This window comes from Sus scrofa, chromosome 17 (assembly GCF_000003025.6).
Source record: "Sus scrofa isolate TJ Tabasco breed Duroc chromosome 17, Sscrofa11.1, whole genome shotgun sequence".
Taxonomy (NCBI): domain Eukaryota; kingdom Metazoa; phylum Chordata; class Mammalia; order Artiodactyla; family Suidae; genus Sus; species Sus scrofa.
This window is the reverse complement of record NC_010459.5, coordinates 41,278,536-41,294,450: the sequence shown is the minus strand read 5'-3', so window position 1 is coordinate 41,294,450 and position 15,915 is coordinate 41,278,536. Positions and strand designations below refer to the sequence as shown.

The following is a 15,915-nucleotide window of genomic DNA, read 5'->3' as shown; positions in this document are numbered from 1 at the left end:
GCCTCCACCCCACACTGGCCTTCTCTGGTTTTGTCCATCAACTGAGTGGTTATAAGGCTTGAAGGCAGTTGGGAGTTGTTTTTCCAACCTGGCTGAACGGCCAGGGCACGTGGGACCACAGACTCCCTGGCTCCATCCCCTCCCTACCTGCTGGACAGAATTCTTGGGGGATGGAGTGGGGGTGGGAGTGAGGTATCAGTATTTTAGCAAGTCCTGACCATTGGGCTAGTTTGGAAGATCCTCAAGGAATCACTGAAAAGCGCACAGTGAACCAGTGAGGATATTTTGGCTGCAAGTAACAAATTCTAATTCAAAATATCTCTGTGATAAGAAATGTGTCACTCTAGATCTCTGCCTTGTATCTCTTTGTAAGAACTTTTAAAGGAGAGAATATCTCTCCCAGAAGGCCCCAGCAAAATTCCCACACATCTCATTGGCCAGAAAAATGTCACATGGCTCCTACCTAAACCAATCATTGACCAGGGGAATTGGGTACCTACGTTGGCCTCAACCAATCAGAAGACAGTCGGGGGGGCGGCATGGTTATAGGGAAGGAATTGGATTCTTGAATAAAATGAGCCTTCTGCTCATACAGAAAAGGTGGATGAAGGTTGGGTGACTCACCTACTGCAACTGGGGTAGAGGCTTATAGTTTATGATTATTAGGTGTAAGAGAGGGCTGTGCGGGGTGCTGTGGGAGCACCAAAGAGGGAGCAATGGACTCTCCCTACAGAAGAATCATGGAAGGCTTCCTGGAAGTGGGTATGTGTCAGTGGCGGGAGGAGGCACTGGAATTTTGCCTGGTGGGTTGAAGAGTTTACCTGTATATCCAGGCTTCTAGCAGCCAGTTTCCCTCGCCTCCCACTAGGTCCTTTGCCCTGGTGGGCCCTGGTTCACCCAGCAAGACTGCCAATTCTGTTTACCACCCACAGGCCTGAAGATAAAACCCAGGGGCTGGCAGTCGTGATCGATGCCAGGAAACAGCCCCCACATCCTGGTCTGGTCAGTGCCCTGCAGGCCACCCAGGTGAGTGGGAGGTGGGCAGCCTCAGCCTAGCAAGTCTTGGGAGCACTGGGGGCCTGTTGATAGTCACAGATCCTGAGGAGGTCAGAGCTGGGACCAGGACCCTAGGCAGGGAGGGATTCTTAGCTGCAAATAACAGAAACCCCAGCCCCAACACGCTTATAGACAAAGGGTATTCATGGGTTCCTGTGACTGGACAGTCAAGAGTTAAACCCAGCTCTAAGTATGGCTTGATTCACAGACTCAAATATTGTCACCAGGATCTGGTTCCTCTCTCTGCATTTCTAGCTCCTCCTGGGAGAGTGCTCTTCTCAGCCAGGTTCTCATCTTGGTGGCAGTCTGGTTCTCGGCGGTTGTGACTTCATACAGTTTTTCATTCAAGTCCAGTAGGAAAGAGCGATTCTTTTCCCAGAAGTCCTGGCAAAAGTTGCTTTTGTCTCCCTAGCCCTACTGGCTCAGGTGTCCATCCATCAGCCAATCTCCGTGGTCAGGGGAAGGTGACACACTCATGGACTTGGGCTTGGCCCATGTGAACCTCCTGAACTGAGAATGGGGGAGGGATGAGATTCCGAACCAACCAGTATGGCAGCCAGATAAATGGGAGTTTGGCCCATGCTCACCTCAGGGTCTGACCTCCCCCTTCTCTTCCTCCTCCTTCTCCCGACGGGGAAGCTGAGACCCAGCAGGGGCGGGGCAGCTAGGGAGTTTACGGCCCAGCTTGGAGCTGCTGTGACTTCTTCCTGTGACTCCCAGTGGGTCATTGGACTCATCCTCCAAATAAGGATCCCAGCTCTCCAGATCATGTACGGGTCTCAGCCCTTGGGGACCCCCACCCCTGTCCCCGTGGCCCCCTTGCCCACGACTTATCAGGGAGGCTCAGCCAAGGCCCCTGGTTCCTCCAGCAAGATTGCCTGGTTCCTCCAGCAAGATTGCCCATGCTTGCCAATTCCTAGGCACGTCGGCTCTGAAATTGTTCCCTCTGACAGGCTCTCATCCCAACCTCCATCGGTGCTTTGCTCTTCCTGGGGGAGAAGGAGGCTGCTCTCCAGCTGGAGGCGTTACCTGGCATCCAGGTGAGGGGGAGGCAGCATCCACTGAGGCGGAGAGGAGCTGGCTTTGAACTGAGCCGGGTGGGGGGGATGGTAGAATTCACGAGCTAGGAGAGGCCCTGGAATAATGGGGTGTTGGTCAATTAGATGCTGCAACTCTCCAGCCCTGCCCGTGAGGCAGCCAGTCCCAAATCAGTCCCAGAATTATTTCTCCCTGGCAACCCTGGCAGCTCCTGCCAGGCCCTCCCACGTGACTGAGAGTGGCACGTGGCCTGAAACCTGATTGAAAGCTTCATGTAGGCAACCCCTCCCCGCTTCTTCTCAGCTGGGGAAACTGAGGCCCAAGGCCCCACAGCAAGCTGGAGGCAGAGGCGCCCTTTCTGCATGCCGCCACCTGAATCTCCCTGTGTCTTTCTCCCTAGTTTGTCTCAGCATCGCCAGTGCAGATGCTGACTTGATTCGGGACTTCACAAGAAAGAGGCTGGAGCTCTCTTGAGTCAGGGCCACGTGCCACAGTCACGAGCATGGGCACCCCGCCCCCTGTCCTGTTTTAGGAAGTGATTTTAAAGGTCTCCTTCTACCTCTCGGTTGGTGAAGAGGCAGATTGTGAGCTAGAGATATACTCTTCAAGCTTAGAGGTGCAATGAATCTCTGGGGGATACTGTCAACGTGCAGGTTCTGCTTAAGTGGCTCTGGACAGGGCCTGAGAATCTGCATGTCTAGCATGCTCCTAGGTGGACCACATTTTAAGTACCAGGGATGCAAAATGGGCTGTAGAAGCCCACAGAATCCTCCCCATCCCAAGCTTGGGTATCTGGAGCTGTTCGTAGCATAAGCCTCAAGCTTCCCTGCCTGAGAGAAGCTTCCCTGCCTGGGAGAAGCCTCACTGCCTAGCCTCTCTTCCACGTTTCAGGGGATACTGTTAGGATTTGGTGACCTTTCTCAAACCAAGGAGATAGTACCTTGATGGGTCCTTAGAGAATAGTACAAGGATTAAAAAGAAGTTTCATGGCAAAGGCCAGCTTAATAGATTTGTGTGATGGCCTGGACAACCATGTCGAGAAAGAGCCCAGCTCAGAGGGAGGGCGTGCCGTGATTGATTGACGATGTCTGCCTTGGGCACAGAGTAGGAGTGGCAGTACGAATGCTGTTTATTTGCCACTCCTTACCCAGGGTCCAGGTCTCAATTTTGATTTGTCAGAGCTCCCAGAGAAGATCCTTAGCCCAGAAAGCAACACCTAAAGCCAGGGCCAGCGTTCCCTGTGGGAGTTGAGTGATGCTGGGGCATGCATCTGGGCAGGACCTTCTCAAAGTCTGTCTCTACCTTGGGTTCCCTGGTCCTTTTAACTTGCTTCTTTTGTCTGCAGGTAGAGGTGCTGCCCTCACTGAAGGCCCTCAGCCACCACGTGGACCCCAGCCAGCTGCCCACGGCCCTGGAAGGCCCCTTCCCCTACTGCCCCAGCGAGTGGGTGCAATTCTTCCAGGTGTCTAACCACACAGCCTTCAGCCCACACCCTCGCCCCTTCTCTTTCTCCCTCCACTGTCCTGCCCCATGGATCCACTGAGCTTATCAAGTTCAAAACCAGTCATTCAACCAAAATTTATACTGAGGGTGCAGAGTGGAGTGATTAAAAGCTCGGGCTCTGGAGCAGATGGCCTAGGTTCCAACCCCAGCTCTGCTGTGTGACCTTGGATAAGTGATATACCTTCTCTGAGCCCTTTTCTTCAATGACAGAATGGGGCATAGTAATAGCACCTCCTCATGGGGCAGATGTGAGGATTGAGTTAATGTGGGTAAAGAGCTTAGACAAGTGTCTGGCACACACACACTAGGAGCTCTGTTAATTTTTTTTTTTTTTGTCTTTTTGCCTTTTCTAGGGCCACTTCCGTGGCATATGGAGGTTCCCAGGCTAGGAGTCTAATCGGAGCTGTAGCCACCGGCCTACACCAGAGCCACAGCAACTCAGGATCCGAGCCACGTCTGCAACCTACACCACAGCTCACAGCAATGTTGGATCCTTAACCCACTGAGCAAGGCCAGGGATCAAACCCGCAACCTCATGATTCCTAGTCGGATTCATTAACCACTGAGCCACGATGGGAACTCCGAGCTCTGTTAATATTAACTGCAATTCAATTCAACTCGAGGAGCTGGGGTCTGATGGGGAAGGCAGATGTGCCCCTTCCTGTAAGAGGGAGGAGGAAGGAAGGAAACTGCCAGGGCTGGGCTCCTTTCCCGTGTGACCTCAATTCCTCTCACCCCATCCCTTCGAAGGGGCATCTCGTGCCCAGTTGAACCCTTGAGGATGCACAGGATGGGTGCAACTTCCACAACTGCACACAGGAACTTACAGGGCTTAAACCTGGACCCAGGGCAGATCAACCTCAGCCCTGTTCACAGTTGGGGCCAGAGAATTCTTTTGAGGGGCTCTGTTTGTGCACTGTCGCATGATTAGCACCATCCCTGGCCCCTGCCCACTCTGACAATAACATCCTACACACTATGACAACCAAAAATGTCCCTAGACATTGCCAAGTGTCCCCTAGGGAAGTGGGGGGGAGGGAGAGAAACCATCCCCCACTGAGAACCACTGGTCTGTATTCGGATGTGGCGCTTTGCTTATTTGCTTCTGGCCCTAGTGCTTTTCCTTTTAAGATTGTATCTATTTGTGAAGAGACTATATGCTCAAAATTCAAATGGTGGTGTTCCTGTTGTGGCTCAGCGGTAATGAACCTGACTAGTATCCGTGAGTAGGTCACAGACACAGCTCGAATCTGGTGTTGCTGGGGCTGTGGCGTAGGCTGGTAGCTGCAGCTCCAGTGTGAACCCTAGCCTAGAAACTTCCATGTGCTGCAGGTATGGCCCTAAAAACGACAAAAAAAAAAAAAAAATTGAAATGGTATGAAAGAATGTTCAGAAAAATCTCTTTTCCCTGCTTGTCCCTCACGCCCCCATTTCCCCTCTCCAGAAGCTCCAGTTAATCCAGTGACTTTTGAACTTTATTTTTGCTTTAAGACCTTCCCTTTAAATGAAATCTTATCTCTAGACCCAACACATACAACTGATAATGAGGATGACCGTGGATGCCATTCTAAGGGCCTGGCACAAATCAGTCCACTTTTGAACTCTCACGAGCCTCTAAGGCAGGAACTACTGTGATCCCATTTTACAGAAGAGGATGTGGAGGCACAGAGAGGTTAAGTAACTTACCCAAGGCCTCACAGCTAGTAAGAGATAGAGCTGGGCTGAAGTGGGACCCAGCAGAGCATGTCCTCCTCCCCCTGCCCTGTCACCCCTCCTCCCTTCCCCTCCCCCAGGGTAGCCACACTGGCCTGGGAGGGGGTCAGGCCTGTCTTCTTTCTTGTTCTCTCTCCTTCTCAGCATGAGTGGTTCTCAAACTGTGGTCCCTGGACCAGCAGCATCAGCATCACCTGGGAACCTGTTAGAAATGCACATTCTGGAATTCCCATTGTGGATCAGTGGAATAAGAACCTGACTGGTGAAGATGCGGGTTCGATCCCTGGTCTCACTCAGTGGGTTAAGGATCTGGCATTGCCATGAGCTGTGGTGTAGGTCACAGACACGGCTTGGATCTGACATTGCTGTGGCTGTATCGTAGGCTGGCAGCTGTAGCTCCTATTAGACCCCTAGCCTGGGAACCTCCATATGCTTCAGGTGCACTCCTAAAAAGGAAAAGAAAGAAAGAAAAAAGAAAGAAAGGCACATTCCCAGGCCCCACCAGAGAAACTAAACCAGAAACTCAGGAGCAGGGCTCGGCAGCCTGGATCTTAAGCAGCGCTCCAGGTGATGATTCTGATACAGCTGACACGCGAGAACCACTGCCTAATGTCCCCTGGTGTCCCCCTGGCGGGTGGGAGAGGCAGCATCTTCACTGGCCCAGGCTGACACCCCCACTCTGGCCTTTTCTCCTGCAGAAGCTGGATCCTTTCCTTGCTGATCTCCGGAGGGCCTCCTCCTTGCTAAAGGCGTCCATCAAGGAGTTGGAGAAGGGTGACCCCCCTGGAGGGGTGCAGGTGAGCCAGGAGCATGAGGTGGGAAAGCCACACATCACCCTGGGTTCTGTGGCCCAAGGGCTCAGTGAAGGGGCCCTGTTTTCATTCATTCATTTAACTGATATTTATCGGACCATCATTAGGTGTCATGCCCTGGAGACCCATCCTGGAGCAAGTCGATTTGTCCCTGTCCTCATGGGGCTTTATGGTGTAGTAGTAGAGGTCATCATTTAAACAGTAGATGAGGAGTTCCCGTCGTGGCGCAGAGGAAACGAATCGGACGAGGAACCATGAGGTCCCGGGTTCAATCCCTGGCCTTGCTCAGTGGGTTAAGGATCTGATGTTGCCATGAGCTGTGGTGTAGGTTGCAGATGCAGCTCAGATCTGATGTTGCTGTGGCTCTGGCGGAGGCCAGTAGCTGTAGCTCTCACTGGAACCCTATCCTGGGAACTGCAGGTGCAGCCCTAAAAAAAGAAAAAAAAATAAAGTAGATGAAGGTGTTCCCATTGTGGCTTAGTGGAAACGAATCTGACTAGCATTCATGAGGACGCAGGTTTTGATCCCTGGCCTCACTTAGTGGGTTAAGGATCCGGCATTTCCATGAGCTGTGGTGTAGGTCACAGACATGGCTTGGATCTGGTGTGGCTGTGGCTGTGGCATAGCAGCTGCAGCTCTGATTTGACCTCTAGCCTGGAAACCTCCATACGCTGCAGGTACGGCCCTAAAAAGCCAAAAAGTAAAAAAAATAAAAAGCAGATGAAAAATGGACATGTTGGAGTTCCCGTCGTGGCGCAGTGGTTAACGAATCCAACTAGGAACCATGAGGTTGGGGTTAGATCCCTGGCCTTGCTCAGTGGGTTAAGGATCCAGCGTTGCCGTGAACTGTGGTGTAGGTCGCAGACACAGCTCAGATCCCGCGTTGCTGTGGCTCTGGCGTAGGCTGGTGACTACATCTCTGATTTGACCCCTAGCCCGGGAACCTCTATATGCCACGGGAGCGGCCCAAGAAATGGCAAAAAGAAAAAAAAAAAAGTGGACATATTACAAGTGGTGCTGAATGCTCTGAACGTAAGATTGAGCATAAAGGGGAAGGAGGGCCTCCCTGAAGAGACGGTATTGAAGTTGAGCCTTGAAGGTTGAGACGAAGGCTACCATGGGAACGGGAAGGGGACTGAGCTTGGTATGTTCAGGAAGAACAAGGAGGCCAGTGTGGAACAGAGTGGGGGAGGGGAAGAAGAGAACTGGAGGATCTTCTGGATCCATGGGGCTGTATCAGGGAGGAGTGGGGTTGAGATTTAATTCTAAACAAGCAGAGAAGCCACTGAAGTGTTCTAAGCAGTAGCTGCAGGATGGTCAGATTGGTGCTTTGACATCCTTCTGGTTGCCATTCAGATAACAGACTGCAGGGGGAGCCAGAGTGCTGTGGGGAGATGAGTGAAGAGGCTGGGATGGGTGTCCCAGCAAGACATGATGGCACTTGGAACTGTGAGGTTGCCATGGCAATGAGAGGAAGCTCAGCTTCAGGAGCTGTTTTAGAGATAGAAAAGACACACTTTCGGAGGGACCTTGACTGTCAGACTAGGGGAGTCAGGCGTGATCAGGGTGTGGGGAGCCCTGGATGGTTGTCGAGAGAGAGTGGGGATTGGGTCTCAGGCCACCTCCCTACCCTGACAGGAGGCTGCCAGGTGTCTGAGCAAGTCCAAGGAGCTGATGGAGGCCGTGCTGAGGGACCCAGGCCTGCTGAGCCTCCAGCGCGAAGGCGGAGCCACCCTGGCCCAGCTGCAGCAGGAGGGCAGCAGGCTCAACTTCAACCCAGACGTCAGGTATGGACACCAGGCTTTTCCTCCTCCACCCTGTCCTGTTTCCCCGGCAGGGGGTCGGAGCTGAGGCCACTCTCTGAGGGGACACATAGGGCATGCCCCGGGGATGCCCAGGGTGGGGTATTTGCAGGGCCCACATCCTAGACTGAGGCTCAGTCATAGGACCCCATCTTGGCAAGTTTCCTGTCCCTTCTCTGCTACCCCTCCTAGCCCTGGACATAGTCAGGATGGGCATCGAGGACCGTTCCTGCCCTTTTTTGAACCCCCTCACGGACCAGGCAGTCTCTCTGACCCTGACACTGTGCTGAACGCTTTCGAGGATCCATCTCTTTTATTCTTCACAAGACCACGTGAGACTCACATCCTCCTATTTGGCAGGTGGATACTGAGGCTGAGCGAAGGGAAGTAAGAGCCAGGCCATCTGAGCACTAATCCCTGCGTCGCCTTGCCTTCCCTGGTGTGGGGACACAGCCTCGTGGTGTGTCAGGGTCTCAGGACCGCAAAGCAAACAATACTTATTCCTAGAAAGTACCAATTTTCTTAAATATAGGGGTGGGGGAATCAGTAATTAAATCAGCCAGTAATTATAAATATTTTATCTCTATTAGAAGGAACGCAACTACAAAGTTTGCACAAGCTTCCAAGAACATTTTGTTTATTTAACCAACCCTAAATAGCTTAGTATGAACACAGCATTGTTCTAAGGGCTTTACAAATATTAACTTGTTTAATTTCCACCCACAAAGTGGATCTTAGTATTATCCTTGTTTTGTATGGGAGGAGCCTGAGGCTCTGAGAGAGGTTAAGTCACTTGCCCAGGGTCACAGCTGGGACATGTTGGGGTCAGGGTTTTGAACCCAGGCAGCCTGGTCCAGGGCTCAGCACTGCACCCACAGACAGATTCATGCGGATGTGAGTGCTGGGCAGTGGTGGGCCCTGATGCTGGGTGTGGATTCGTCTCTCTGCAGCTCCGGGTGGGGCTGGCATTGTCTTCCCAGCTTGCCCCTGTCTCACAGGCTCAGCCCCCAAGCCCCTCTGGTCCACCATAGGCCTCTCGAGACCGCTGGCCATTAGCATCTCCACCAGGGGGCGCTGTGGTCCCATGTGAGCCACTGCATGTTTATTCTGCAGCCCCTGCCTGTCCACCCCTCCCTCCCTCCCTTTGCCAGACAGACTGGCATTTTCCATCCCATTCACATACCCTGGGCTCTCGCCCCTTCCCTGGAAGGGCAGTGACCCATGGGAAGCTGCAGACAGATGAGAAGGCTCAGAGCAAGCCTTCCTCCAGGAAAATGGGCTCCCTTATCGCTTCTTTTTCCTTTTCCTTCTAGGGCAGAGGAAAATGGGTGGGATTTGAGGGGTGTCGGAAGGCCCTGAGATTCCTCCCTTCACCCAAGTTTCACATGAAATCCCATCTGTGCCCCATCATTTATATCTTGCTGGCTTTGACCATTTTGTTGTTGTTGGTTTGTTTTTTTGGTTTGTTTTTTGTCTTTTTGCCTTTTCTAGAGCCACTCCCGTGGCATATGGAGGTTCCCAGGCTAGGGGTCGAATGAGAGCTACAGCTGCCGGCCTACGCCAGAGCCCACAGCAACATGGGATCCAAGCTGCGTCTGCAACCTACACCACAGCTCACGGCAACACAGGATCCTTAACCCACTGAGTGAGGCTGGGGATGGAACCCACAACCTCATGGTTCCTAGTCGGTTTCATTAACTACTGAGCCACAATGGGAACTCCTTGACCATTTTTTAAAACGATATTCAGAAAAGGCCATGGACTGGGGTCCAACTCAGACTGCCATGCACGAGAGTCAGTTCCTCTTTCTGGACCTCAGTTTTCTCATCTGTAAAATGGAGGCCAGAGTGGAGAAGTGTGTTACCACCACTCACCATCATTGCAATAGAAATAACAAGTGCCAACAGCACCGTGGCCCGAGCACTGGGTTCAGTGTTTTGAGTGTGCGATGGTGGGATTACGCTGATGTCCAGGCGGTGCTCTGAGCCAGACTCGGTTGGCCCAGATGGGGAAGGAGCCTGGGCACTGAGATGTTTTAAGCTCCCAGAACAGGTTCTACTATGCAGCCAGGGTTGAAAGCCAAGGGGTTGGTTAGAGCATTTAATTCTCACAACCACTCTGTGAAGTGGGTCTTGTTATTCCCACTTTTTATAGCTGAAAAAAAATGGAGACACTGAAAGGGGGAGAAATTTGCACAAAGTCCTATTACTAGAAAGTGGTAGGGCTGGGATTTGAACCTGGAACTTTCCAGCTCGATTCATACACTCCTAGGCAAAGGGAGGGTCATTTGGTTTCCTGCTGTGTCCTCTGGTCCTCCCAGTCTCACAGAGGGCCAAGGCTGAGGCCCAGAGAGGTGTGGGGACCTGTCCAAGGTCACACAGCAAGTCAGCAGCTGGAATGCCCAGGCCAGGACCACAGAGTGGGTGGGAGTCAGGGAGGCGGGCCTGTGTGGGGCAGGTGTGTTGGTAGGCAGGGGAGGGCAGGGGGACCAGCCTATTGCATTTTTTCTCACCCTCCTCGGCTCCCCAGGAGCCATCTGGCTGAAGCCACTGCCCTGTACAGCCTCGTGGACGAGCAGCTGCATGTCCTCGTCACCGTATCCAACCACCTCCTGAGGAGGCTGGGGCTCCGTGTCCGCCTGGGCCGCCTGGAAGCCGCCATCCACCAGGTGAGAGGAGGCTGCCCAGGGACTGGGGTGGGGGCGGGGGTGGGCCGGGGTTCTGCCCCCCCAGTCCCTGCCCCAGCCACGCGCTTTGCTCTGGTACAAAGGACACCAGGCGGGCATCTTGGAGCACCTGACGCGCACTCCACGCATGCGTAATGGGTGAAGACATAACTCTGGAAGCTGCCTTTATTAAACACCAACTTTGTGCCAAGCCCTGGGCCCCCACCATTTTATAACCTCATCCCTTACAAGGGACATGGGGAAGATGCCGGGGTTTCTCCTACCCATCGATGAGGAAACTGACTAGGAGACGTGACGTCACCTGCCCGTAGTCGTACACCTGGGGGTGTGTCCCTGGAGCCCACACCTGGCACCACTCTGTCCAAATACTGGTGCCTCAAATCAGCCTCTCCTTCATGCTTGGGGCCATGGAGGACAGTGCGCCTGGAGCCAGATGTCCTGGGTTCCAGTCCCAGCTCCTGCACTTACTAGCGAGTGGTGCGACCCTAGACAAGCTGTGTAGCCATTCAGTGCCTCGGTTTCCTCATCTGTCAAATGGGGGATAATATTAATGCCTGCCCCATGGGGCTTTGTGAGGATAAAGTGACTGATGCTCTTCAAGACACCCCAGGAGTTCCCTTTGTGGCTCAGCAGTTAACGAACCTGACTAGGACCCATGACATTGCAGGTTCGATCCCTGGCCTCGCCGAGTGGGTTAAGGATCCAGTGTTGCTGTGAGCTGTGATGTGGGTCACAGACATGGCTCAGATCCCGCATTGCTGTGGCTGTGGTGTAGACCAGTGTCTACAGCTCTGATTCGACCCCTAGCCTGGGAACCTCCGTATGCTGCAGGTGCGGCCCTAAAAAGCAAAAAAATAAAAATGAAAAAAATTAAGGACACCCCAGAATACAAAGAGGACTTGTGTTGATGAAGCCTAGAGCCGTTTTACCTCCTCAGTCTCACTGAATCCTCACATCTACCCCGTTTTACCGCTGAATGAACTGAAGCCCAGAAAGGGGCAGTGACTTGCCCAGTTCACACAGGGAGTGCAGAACAGGCCCATGCACCTTCCTCTACAGCAGGCAGCTTTTTCTCTAGTGCTGGTTGCATGCCCCCAGGGATGGGGAGCTCATCACTCCTCTTCTGATTGGACAGCCCTGAGTGGACAGAGTAAGCTAACAGCATTTGCCATCCTGTGACTTCATTTGGAGAGTCTGCCCTCAGGGCCTACGGTGCTCAGGGCTCTGGCCTTCAGGTGGCGCACGTGGGGCGCCCTCTCCCCTCTGGATAATTTAAGAATAGGGCAGTGTACCCCATGCCCCGTGAGCTGTCTCTTCTCCTCCCTGGAATTGGGATGGTTTTAGTTCAGGCCCATGGGCACAGGCCCAGCCCCTGAGAGACTGAGGACAAGACCTCAGCCTCCTAGGAAGGTGGGGAGCTGGCCAAGGGACATCTCCCCAGCAGCCCCTCACGTCCAGGTCAGCAACTGGATGGAGCAGGAGGGAAGCCAGTACCTGCAAGTGCTGACCCCCAAGGACGGAAGCCTGGAGACAGTGGAGAAGAACCACGCCATGTTTGAGGACTTCTTCCTGCAGGCTGCGGTGGGTTCCTAAAACTGAGGAGCAGGGCTGGAGCAGATGGAGAGGGCAGGAGAGCGGGTGGCACTGCTGGGGCAAAGGTGCAGAGGTGGGAAAGGGCAGGAAAGCTTCCCGAGATAATAAGGAGAGCAGCTGGAGACTGTCTCCTCCAGGAAGCCTTCCCTGATTCCCAAGTGCAAAGAAGACCAATCTCAGAATCCCTGGTGGGTTTCCTAAAATATAGATTCCAGGGTCCCACACCGACCCTACTGAACCAGCCTCGGTGAGGAGAGGCGGGGAATCTGCAACCTTGATGAGCTGGGCTCTGGGCTGCAGGGTGATTCAGCCTCTGTTCCAGCCATCAGGGACCTTGCAGGCCAGTGATGTTGGGGGGCCAGGGAGAAGAGAGGCAACAAGGAAACAGCCAGAAAGGGAGAACCGTGGGCACGCAGATGAGGCGCCTCTAAGTCACACTTTGGGGCTTGGGAATTCTTCCAGAAGAAGGGGACACTAAGCAGAGTCCCAACTGGGCAAAGTGAACCCTGGATCCCCATTTTATAGATGGGGAAACTGAGGCTCAGGAAGTCTCAGAACTCAGCAGTGGGGCAGTGGGAGGTTCCCGACTTCTGGGGGAGGCCCAGGCTGAGGCTGGAGCTGCATAGACACCCCCGCTCCCCGCTCAGGCCCAGTACCGCCGTGGCCTGGAGCTGTCCAAGCAGGCGGCCCAGCTGGAAGCTGCAGCCAGAGGGGCCGGGGAGGCAGGAGGATCAGAGCTCCCGGAGCTGGCGGCCTTCGCCTTCACCCAGCGGGCCTTCCAGGCTAAGCTGACCCACTTCTACATGGCAGCCGAGAGGCAGCGCACGGACCTGGAGACGCTGCTCCACCTCCACCGCTTCTGCAAGAAGGTGAGCCTCGTGGACCAGCCGCCTAGACTGCTCCCCACCCCGCCAAACCCCCAGGAGGTAGGGTGGGGGCAGGGGGCAGCCTAGACACAGCACTGGGCTCTTTGCATGAGTCATCCCGTGGTCCTGTGAGCGGGTAAAAGCGTTACCTGTGTTTTCCAGAAGGGAAATGAGGTATGTGAGGTTATTACCCTCCTAAACCAGATCTGACTGATCCCCAGCCCCAGCTTGTCTCTCTACACCCTGTGACTCCGGACGTCAGCTTGCAAAGGCCCTCAGACATCACCTATTTCTTAAAGGTTGGGATTAGGGGAGGGAGCCTGGGGATTTCTGAGAATCCAGTCAAAGCCATGGACTTTCTCTCCACAGCTAGACTTCTGTGGGCAACCTCATAGGGTCAAGACCAGACTAAGAACCTTGATCGCGGAGTTCCCATTGTGGCTCAGCGGGTTAAGAACCTGACTAGTATCTATGAGGATGCAGGTTCGATCCCTAGCTTCATCCAGTGGGCTAAGGACCTGGCATGGCTGCAAGTTGCGGCGTAGGTCGTAAATGCAGCCAGGATCTAGCATTGCTGTGGCTGTGTCATAAGCCAGTGACTGTAGCTCCCATGTCGACCCGTAGCCTGGGAACTTCCGTATGCTGTAAGTATGGCCCTAAAAAGTAAAAAAAAAAAAAAATCCAAAAAAACAAAAACCTTGATCTTGTCCCAGCCCTCTATTGTGGAATTGGGAAAACAGGATCAGAGAAGGGCCATCACTTAGCCCAGGTCACACAGCAAGCGATGGTACTCTTTCCTGTGTCCTCCATTACCCTGTGCAGAGGCGGAGGGGGGGTGTAGGGGACAGCCAGGGGAGGAAGGGACAGTTGGCTGAGGGTGGGCGCAGAAGCTGCTCTGAGCATCCTCAGAACAGAGGCCTCAGTCCTCACCAGGAACCCAGAGTTTGGCCAGGAGGGAGGGGGCATGGGCAGAGGTGAGGTGGGGGGGTGGGGAGAACAACGCCACGGCTTTGCATCTGTCATCTCAATTCCACGTGGCAAAGTTGATCAGCCCTATTTTACAGATGAGGAAACTGAGGCCCAGAGAGGGGAAGCACCTTGCCCAAGGCCACACAGCTAGAGAAAAGAAGAGCTGGAATTTGAATCCAGATGTGTCCATGTTCTTCTGCAAAGTGAGGGAGATGACAGCCAGTTCCCGGGTCCGAGCAGGTGCAATGACGATGGTGATGAGGATTAGATGAGGGCGATGGGGCAGCCCACGTTATCGACTGTGTACTCCACGCCAGACCCTCCTAAAATCACGTACAAGCCTCGCTCAATTTAATTCTCAGCCTGTCCGTGTGAGGGAGGGGTGCCACCATGGTTCCCATTTTACAGATGAAGAAACTAAGGCTTGAAGAGGAAAGTGGCTTGTTCAAAGTTCCCCAGAGGACCGGTGGTCAAGCAGGATTTCACGGAAGAGCCCCAACCCTTCCTAAATGCACTTAGCCAAATCCTTCCTTTTTCTGATGGGGAAACAGAGGCCTGGGGGTGGGAAGGGAGCAGCCCAAGGGATCTGTAACCCAGGTGAGACAAGAATCCACAGCTCTGGTCTGGCTCCAGCGCCCTGAGCGGCGCCTCGCACTCAGGACAGAGTGTAGGGAGAGCCTGACTCCAGCCTCCCAGCTGTCAGGTAGCACACGGGGGATGGAGAACACAGGATGCTTTGGGGCAGTGGGAGGGACTCCGGTCCACTCATGCTGGGGACACTGGAAGGACAGGCCACGCTCTGTCTCCCTTGGGCAGCAGACAAGGGAGGCTGATGTGGGCAGAGGCAGTGAAGGGATCCCCCGCTCCCAGCTGTTCAGAAGTTAGAGAGAAAGAGAGAGAGAGAGAGCAGGACCTGAGACAGAGTCAAGGCTATGCCTGCCTGGGCCATGCGACCTTCACTGCCCTGGCCTCAGCTCCTCATCGGTAGTAATGGTGATAATAACCAATGCTTGATTCCCTGGTGGCACAACTGGTTAAGGACCTGGCATGGTATGGGAGTTAGTGTTGTGGCTCCGTGGGTTAAGATCCCAGTGGCGTCTCTGTGAGGATGCGGGTTCGATCCTTGGCCTCACCCAGTGGGTTAAGGATCCAGCGTGGCAGCAAGCTATGGCCTAAGTCACACATGCAGCTTGGATCCTGGGTTGCTGTGGCTGTGGCCTGGGCCTGTAGCTGTGGCTCTGATTTGACCTCCAGCCTGGGAACTTCCATATGCTACAGGTGCAACTGTAAAAAAAAAGGAAAAAGGATCTGGTGTTGTCACTTGCAGTGGCTCAGGTTGTTTTTTATGGCACGAGTTCAATCCTTTGGCCCAGGAACTTTCATATACTGTGGGCACAGCCAAAAAAAAAAAAAAAAAAAAAGGCCTTATGTATGTAGTTCTTATCATGTGCAGGCCCTGTTCTAGTCACTTCACATACCGTTTTATTGTCACACCCACCCTATGAGGCAGGAAACACAGAGAAGTCAAGTCACTCACCCACAGTCACACAGCGAGGCAGCAGCATAACTGAGATTCAGACCCAGGTCTTCTGGCTGTAGTGCTGGCCTTGCAGGGTGGTGACAGAATTAAATTAAATGCAAACAACCCCTTGGCTTTAGCTCGAATTCGGGATTATTACTTTTAACACCAATTGGATTCTTATCATTAGGAGGAGGAAGAGGAGTATTGCCACATGATTTAAGGGCATCTGGAAGCTTCTGTCCTCGTTTGCTAATTTTAGTCCCATTGGACTTCCCTGGAGAAACCAAACCAACTCTAGGTCTTCTGAGGCCTTTGCACAGGCTGCTCCCTAAGCCTGGATAGCTCTTCCCCTGGA

The 15,915-nt window shown here is 53.5% G+C and overlaps 1 protein-coding gene across 3 annotated transcripts in view; it reads left to right on the top strand.

Moving 5' to 3' along the window:
* Positions 1–15,915, top strand: part of KIAA1755 (KIAA1755 ortholog) — a 45,828-nt gene that overhangs the window by 26,878 nt on the left and 3,035 nt on the right. For all 3 annotated transcript variants that reach the window (XM_021077677.1, XM_013985363.2, XM_013985362.2), the window contains exons 6-13: positions 933–1,026; positions 2,010–2,096; positions 3,440–3,556; positions 6,009–6,107; positions 7,761–7,909; positions 10,454–10,592; positions 12,069–12,191; positions 12,851–13,072. In XM_021077677.1, the coding sequence (XP_020933336.1) occupies positions 933–1,026; positions 2,010–2,096; positions 3,440–3,556; positions 6,009–6,107; positions 7,761–7,909; positions 10,454–10,592; positions 12,069–12,191; positions 12,851–13,072 (1,030 nt within the window). The remainder of the gene's footprint in view (positions 1–932; positions 1,027–2,009; positions 2,097–3,439; positions 3,557–6,008; positions 6,108–7,760; positions 7,910–10,453; positions 10,593–12,068; positions 12,192–12,850; positions 13,073–15,915) is intronic.